The sequence below is a fragment of the Gymnodraco acuticeps genome, unplaced genomic scaffold (assembly GCF_902827175.1).
Source record: "Gymnodraco acuticeps unplaced genomic scaffold, fGymAcu1.1, whole genome shotgun sequence".
Classification (NCBI taxonomy): domain Eukaryota; kingdom Metazoa; phylum Chordata; class Actinopteri; order Perciformes; family Bathydraconidae; genus Gymnodraco; species Gymnodraco acuticeps.
This window is the reverse complement of record NW_022991936.1, coordinates 1-8,415: the sequence shown is the minus strand read 5'-3', so window position 1 is coordinate 8,415 and position 8,415 is coordinate 1. Positions and strand designations below refer to the sequence as shown.

Sequence of the window (8,415 nt, the reverse complement as noted above, 5' to 3'; positions counted from 1 at the left end):
TTTTTATTTTCCTTGGCATATATAGTTATTGTGTGATAAAGACAGCAGATTAAGGGGAAACCATTACATTTAAGTATTCACTACCAACTCCCACATAGCACAAATGCAACACTTGTAAATGGTAACATGTGAAGCTGTAGATCTGATTGAGTATTGCTATCTCAGTTCCTCCTGGAATAACACATTTAGCAACATTTACCATTTTACAGAGTGTTTATGTGCAGTGAAAGTTGTCATGTTGGATATCATCAGCAGGTAACAGTCACGTTGTCAGATAACCTTCAGGTCCAGTCATGAATAATAACTTAGAACTGTGGTTTTTGAATAGAAACTACAAGCAAGGGATATTTTTCTTTCTACGGCACAGTGGCCATGTTGAGGCTGTCAGCGTGGATGTCAGGTAGGGTCCTCTCCGGTCTGAGACACACCGCCAACCTCTGTGGGAAACCAGACAGGTAGAGGTTAAATGTTAAAGGTCTCCTATTATACTGTTTTTCATCAATCTATTATAGGTCTCAGTTATATACAAAACATGTCTCTGAAGTGTTTGGCTCCAAATACCAAACAGATCATTGCAGCATCCCATAATCCCCTCTGTTTCAGCCCTGTTTCCAAAGTGCTGATTCTCTGTCTGTTACTTTACATGAAAATAAGGAGCCCCTCCCCACGCCGCTCTGAGAGACATTTGGTTAGAAAGAACCCAATGGTGCTCTAGGAGGAGATTCAGGTGATAAGGTGGGGGAGGGGGGGGGGGTTACGTTGGTTGGTGATTGGCTAATGGTTACACAAGCCAACAAATCGTTATGACATCATAAAGTGGCCAACATCTGATCAGCTCATTTTCAGACAGGTTTTTATATAAATGGATCAGGACAAAAAGAGAGAGAATCTTTTTTCCTGACACTTTCAGAATCTCTTTACACAGAGGGGACACATGGTTATGTATAAAATACATCAAAACGTGGATTTTGCACAATAGGTGACCTTTAAGGAAATGTGTTTTCTGCATTTTCTGCACATAACAACTTGTGTTTTCTGCTTTTTGTTTTTATTCCTTCCTCTGTCCTCCACTGACCTGTTTGAGAGATCCAGGGGTCCACACCAGCTTGTAGACCATGTAGATGGGGATCCACATGAAGGAGGAGAGGCCCATCATGTATCCCACTGTGATACTCCAGTCTGGGTATGTGTAGTCGAACAGCGTCAGGTGCGGCACTTTCAACAGGGAGCTCACTATAATATACTGAGAAGAGTTGGGACACATAACATTTCCATATTTAGCATCTCTATATGGAAATATAACTTTTGTATTCTTACATGGGAGAATATTTAGAGAAAGAGTAATATATCTGACACACTTTTATTCATAAAATAGACATGTATGCTATAGAGGAAGTCATAGTGTAATAATGCAAAATGTCAACAGGAAGAAAGATTTATGCAAATAAGAGAGAAAGATATTAAACTATATATAGGGGAGGGACGTTGACATTTGCCTGACATTTATGCAATAAACATGTTTTTGAAAAAGTGTTCAAGAAGATATTTCATATATGGCTTAATGTACACAAGGGGGATCAGCTGTTGGTGGAGTAGTCCTTTGATCTTACACACAGCTTTATCTATGGAATAAAACATGTTGGCACTGGCTTAACATTGTTCAATGTGTAAGTTCCTTTTCACAGTTTCAATATAGTACATGTACAAAAATAAGAAGTCATTTGCCAGTAAATCATTTAGGGCCTGTTTTAAGAAGCAGGTTAATTGAGTTATCTGAGAATGTTTTGCCACACAAACCCTGAAACCAAATAAAATATAGAACACAGAAACATGTTCAAATATTCATTCTGATATTTAGTCATCCAGATAATGTACGTCTTTGAGATCTTCTTACTTCTTACCTGTTTTGTTGAACTATATATGTGTACTGATCCACTTCTGCCAATTGGATGATATTTTTAAAATGACTACATGTTGAATATTACTTATCTGGTGTGTTATATAAAACCGTTAAAGTAAATGTTAGCATTGTAAAGATAAAGCTCTGGAACACTCTGCCCCTCCATGTGAGGTCGGCCTAGACCCTAGGGTTTTTTAAATCGACACTAAAAAGTCAGAGCGGAGCACAACTCCTGACATTTCCCTGTGTTTGATTTTTATATTTGCTGTTGTAATTTATTGTCTTCTGTTTGCTATCGCAGTAAAGTGTTTTTATTGCATGTACAGCACTTTGGCTCGACCAAAAATCGTTTTTAAAATGTGCTATATAAATAAAACTTGATTTGATTTGATTTGAAAGCTCCAGTTCACAGAATCTCATATCTTACCGCTAGAAATGCTGGACTGATGGCCACCCAGCACACCTTCCAGAACAATCCTGGAGCTTTGCCCAGCATGGCCTTAACATCATTGCTAAATCTTGTGATACCTGAAAGCAACAAAAAAGACGCAGCCTTTTGTTTTTCATATGCTAAAAATGTATTTCAATATCAAGCGTCATCCATGTACATAGCAGATAAAAGAAACTGAACACAGGTCAGTTGATATAACATTGTGTTTACCGTAGAACCAGGAAACTGCGATGGCCTCGAGGAAACCCACAGCTATAATGGAGCATCCCACTCCGAATTCCTCCAGCAGCTTCACCACATAGGCCCCACCCTGTCGAAATCATTATACAATTACTAATCAAAATCCATCACCAGACTGCAGACGTTTTTCATACACAACAATATATCCAGGCAACAACCCAAGCTTTAAAGTAAAAAAGAAAAACGTACATATGTAAGGGTGCTTAGAGAGCCCAAAAAGCAGACGACTACCAAGCCCAGAACTAAAAGTTCCCGCCTGTGTGAGAAACGATCCGGGTATTCATCCAACACAGCAGTGATGATCGCCTCCAGCCCCCCGAACTGAAACACACAGTCACTTGTTGTTGTTAGAATGTTTGACATGTACTGTATTGTACACTGAAAAAAACGGGAAATTGACTATAATTAAATGTAATATGTCAACAAATGTCATATAACTGTACAATGTCAGTGGAAAGCAATAATGCTAAGTTAAACCTATTTCTTATTCAAACGTAATATTATTGCTTTCAACTAACCTCATACAGTTATATGGAATTTGTTGACATAGTACATTTAATTAAAGTCAACGGTTCATTTTTTTCAGTGTAGTTTGTAGATATTTCAATCTGCATAAGCCATTCAATTTATTGGATGCTTAATATCAGGTAAGGAATAATATTTCAGTATAATAAATATCACTACAGCTTCAAATATTGTTCTGTTATACATAAAAGAACCATCTATGTCCCCTGTTCAAAGGTTCGTACCGTGCTGTCCAGTCCCAACGTGATCATCATCACAAAAAAGATGATCGCAAAAAAGGTCGAGCCCATCATGTTTGCAATGGCCTCTGGGTACGTGATGAAGAGCAAACTTGGACCTGAAAGCATGAACATACAGTATTGAATAGTGTAGGGTCAGCAGTTGATTAATAATTGAGTTTTGTCTTCACAGGATTTGAATAAATGAACTGATTCCCTGACCTTTATCCCTGGCTACATCCTCCACCTCCACCTGCCTCATCTCTGCCATGTATCCGAGCACCGTGAAGATCACAAACCCCGACACGAAGCTCGTCAAACAGTTCACCAAACTGGTCACTATGGCGTCTCTGTGGAGGGAGAAATTACATGTTCTTCAAGAGCACGCAGCATAATGATTCATTTCTGAAATTCTCTTTTTTTCAAACCTCATTTTTCATTTCTATCCGAGGCATTGCTCCAAAGTATCAGTGTCTGATGGGAGAGCTGTTCAAAGCTTTGCCTTTGTTTAATGGCTTGCTTTTTCTATTCAGCGTATGTCCGACATATGAAGATACTCCTAGCAACCATAAACATCTCACAACAAAACTAATGAGGAATACTCTACTGAAGGATGTGTGCTGAATGTTCATTAGGGATGTAAAACAAGAGAAGATCAGTCGATGCTTTTAGAAAATGAACATCTTTCATCTTCAGGCAGCCTCCACAGAATAAGTCATGGAGTGTATTTGATAAATAAAAAGACATCCTTTTTCAAAACTAATGCCTTCAAACAAATTCATGTAAGATAAGAAATACAATGTTTTGAGTCAGAGTTGGACGTTTGTTACGTTGTAATTTATATCTACTTTTCTAATATCATAGAGAAGACACTTTCATAATATATTAGTTAAACATACAAAAATAAAATGAACTCTGAGGTTTGACACATTATATTTTGGTAATCGGTTTAAATGGCAGCATCCAGTTTCATTCATACCTACACAATAAAACACACATTTTGTTTTCTCACATGCCCCATTGCTCCACTAATCACATCAGCCACACACACTATTAGTCATACAGTACAGCGTATGTCTTCTCCTGTACATCTTGGCATTTGTAGCTAACATGTAGTATTCATCACTCCAGGCTCTATAACACCGTCTGGACCACATCGTCGTATTTAATGCGTGAGCAATAAATCACACAGCTCCTCTTGGAGATCTGACTGCGTATTGTGAGCTGAAGTCATTCAACTCAATCCTCAAATTCAACAGGAGGTGTTAAAGCCACCAATGTAGGTTCACATGACTCAGTGTGTCGCAGGTCTACAATGAAGCTCAGCTCTTACCGATAGCAGTTATTTGTGAAAGGGTTGTAGCTGGAGAGAGCCAGGAGCACGCCGAACCCGGGCCCCAGGGAGAAGAAAATCTGAGCCGCCGCATCCACCCATACCTGGAAGAGACAGAAATAGACATTACACCATCTAAAAATACAAGTTGTAGGCCTATAAAAGCTTAAACATACTATAATTTGTAAAGATTAGAACCACTTTCTGCCAGGTCATTATTCTCAGTGTTTTATTATCATCCCCCAAATTGTATTTCTGTGTTTTAATCCCTCCGTATAATTCACCAGGCAGAAGAGGTGTTGTTTCAGTAGTATAGAAATCTAGTTGCCACACAGCTGTATGCAGGGAGATCTGAAGAGCAGCGCGCATTCGGCATTAAAAAGAAGAGAGCAGTGTTGTATATCGGTGAGTGAGACAGAAAGGGAGGCCTTTGTTAATGGGCAGAAAATCTAAACCAATTATGCATCTTATTATCCTGTTCTGTGGCTTATTTACGCATCTCATTAAGTCTCATCCATATTCCCTCCCATCCAAAGCACTCACACATGTTTAGCAAACAACCGCTGAGAGCTGGAGAGGAAACAGAGGATATCTCATAGATCTAAAATAGAAAATATACTAAATTCTTAAGGGAATAATGGGTAGAAATTGGTGTAGTTATATTTTTAAACTACTGCGTCCTATGCTTGGATAATCCAGATGTTTGTTTTTTTACTACACTATTACAGCAAGTTAAATACAGGAGGCTTTTCAAGAACGCCCTCATGTTCGCAGGACCGTGGAGAAATATTTCTTAGTACCCAGAATAAAGCTCCTTTTGGGAGATAAAAATGAAAATATTATTTATCTTTTGTCTTTCAATAACCATACATTTGTACATTCTCTGAAAAAATGGTGGAAAAGGCAAGATATTTTAGTAATTATATTAACACTGACTGCTTTTTAAAAGTAAGACATCAAAAAAGAAAACATACAATCTAAGAGGTAACATTTCATTGTTGTTTCCAACTACTTGAGACAAACTGAAAGTGTTGATTTCTTATTTTATGTTGCTATCTGCATGCATTTATGTTTTTATGTCTATTTCTTCTCCTTCGTCTTTTGTATTTTTTGTTTTTATCAGGCACTGGATATTTTGAAGTAATATAAATACGATTCTCAAGGAACCAAATACATGAGGTATGCCCTCTTTTTCTCGTTGAAGACGATTGAAATGCATCCTTTTCTGACTGACCGACTATGTATAACTCACACGGGTCTCCAGCAACTTCCCCCACTGTGGTTTCAGGTAGAACACCACACCTCTCCAGGCTCCTGGCAGAGTGGCTCCTCGAATAAGCAGGATGAAGAGCACAATGTAGGGCAAGGTGGCCGTCACCCACACTACCTGGTGAGGAAGAAAGAGATCAATCAGGAGACCATATACATGTGATTACAGTAGAGACGATACATATTAACTTTTCTGTTGTTGTGGTAATAAAGCATACAATGTGTTACCTTCCCTGAAGTCTTTACGCCCTTCCAGAGGCTGAAGTATACGATGGTGAAAATGAGAAAAAGGCAGAGCATCAACTGCCAGCGAACCCCCCCGACGTCTCTCAGCCCCGAAGACTTGTGGATCTCAAGAACATTCCTCCTGTCACGATGAAACACATGAATCATCACAGCTTCAGCATGCCAGACAACATTTCCCGTACCACATCACAAGCCGGCTCTATTTGTATTATTTTTAGAGTATTACTGTAAAGCTATTTTTATATGTGGTTTCTGTAACTCACACTTACATGAACTTACGTGTAAAATTCCTCTGCGGGAGACCTGGAGGAATTCGTCCAGGTGACGTTGTCCGTGCCAAAGTAGTTGGTGCAGTCGGGGGTGTTCCACACGTTGTCGCAGTTTGTCCAAGGCAAGACGGTGGAAAAAGAGTGGTAGAAGTAGAAGAGGGCCCAGGCGATGATGGTGTTGTAGTAGAAGGACACATAAAGGGCGATGACACAAATGGCATATCCTATACCTGAAACAGAATCACTCACTGAGTCCCTTTGATGTTACATAACATCAAGATAGAATATTCAATTCAGAGGTAAATATTGTACTTTTACTCCACAACATTTACGTAGTACGTTTAGTTACATTTACAAGCTTGATAAATTAATACATCAATGATTACAATGGACCACTCTGCATAGCCAGTACTTTTACTTTTGGAACTTTAGGTATATTTAGATGTCAATCAATACTTTAGTACTTTTATTTTTTAATACATGAATTTTACTTGTAACAGAGTATTCCTACACTTCTACTTTTACTTAAGTACAAGATGTGAGTACTTCTTCCCCCTCTGTCTATCACTAAGTCTCAGAAAGGTAACTATCTGATTATTTGATGTTGAGCAGCGCAGTGTGAGGCCTTACCTTTGAAAATGGGACAGATGTGTTTCCATATGGATATGGCTCCGGTTCTGTGGAATTGGCCCAGTGCCAGCTCCATGTAGAAGAGCGGCACACCGCCAAAGATGGCCATCAATACGTAGGGAATAAGGAAAGCGCCTGCACAGAGACACATGAAGGTAATAATCAATGTAAGTCTCATGTGTAATAAAGTGGGGACATTAAAAAAAAACTTCAGAGTGAGGACTAAACAAGGCTGAACTTAAAAATGTAATGTTAATGAAACATAGACTTTCCATTGCCCTCGTTTTTATGACTGTAATGGTGGTATACAGCAACCTTCAGCTTGCATGGGGATTAACAAAGACAAATATTTTTTAAACAAAGCTTTGGGTTAAGAACATACCATCAACGTTATTTTTAAAACACCTAACTGCTAAATTATAACAAATAATGTCTACATAATCTTGATTATTCAGTTTTTTTAAATGGCATTTATCATTTATTTATGCTTTTTCAATCCTGTTCGTATGTGTGTTAATTGTCTTTTATTTATATTCGCAATGCCTTTTTATGTCTCATTGCATCACTTTGTTAAAGGTATTATTTAATGAACATGTTTTGTCAATATTATCGACCCTTTGTTGGTGATGTTAGAGTTAAGCACACAACTTTCCAAACACATTTCAGGATTGAAAATAAATCTGTATAGAGGTTAGTTTTAAAATAATCACATTTTTCTTTCGTTTTTTTGTCAAAAAAGCTGAACTTTGAGAGGCTTTTGCGGAGTAAATACGATTGATATAAGGTCACTAAAGAAAGTTTAACATGCTTTTCATGGTAAACGCGTTAAAACTTTTAGTGATGTGAAGGCTGTGCCCTTCAGCACCATGGACAGTTTCTCCTGACAAATGCGCAGCTTCAGCCGGATTTCTGAATAATTCAAAGCCATTTTGAGCACCAATTCTGAGTTTTAATCGGTTTGAAGAACATATAGAAGTGTTTGTGAAGTTGCTCCTAACTTGTGAAATGAAAGGTCTGGTTTAAAAATAACTAAACCACTTACCGCCACCGTTTTGATAACATACATACGGAAATCTCCAAACATTTCCCAGGTCCACCGCAAAGCCAATGACAGACAGGAGAAAATCCATTTTTTTGCTCCATTTGTCCCTGGAGTCCGTCTGTGTGATGGCCGGCACCGGGACGGGGGCCGCGGCGTTGTTGGAGGTGTAGCCGGGGTTAGGGGAGCCTGGGTGGGTCAGAGTGCCGGCCATGGCTGCTGGGTCCTGCTGAGGCATCGGACTGTGAAAAAGTCAGTCAGAGGAGCAGCTCCGCAGAGAGGATGTGTCTCTGTG

General features: G+C 38.8%; 1 protein-coding gene across 1 annotated transcript; it reads right to left on the bottom strand.

The window, feature by feature from the left end:
- Positions 1–251: 251 nt before the first annotated feature.
- On the bottom strand, positions 252–8,334 carry slc6a4b (solute carrier family 6 member 4b). The gene is made up of 13 exons (XM_034200317.1): positions 8,124–8,334; positions 7,082–7,216; positions 6,462–6,681; positions 6,165–6,303; positions 5,920–6,054; positions 4,668–4,771; positions 3,557–3,684; positions 3,341–3,453; positions 2,781–2,912; positions 2,562–2,661; positions 2,328–2,428; positions 1,076–1,243; positions 252–437 (listed from the first exon to the last, which is right to left on the bottom strand). The coding sequence occupies exons 1-13, from the start codon at positions 8,332–8,334 to the stop codon at positions 357–359; spliced, it is 1,767 nt and encodes a 588-aa protein (XP_034056208.1). The 3' UTR covers positions 252–356.
- Positions 8,335–8,415: the final 81 nt, after the last annotated feature.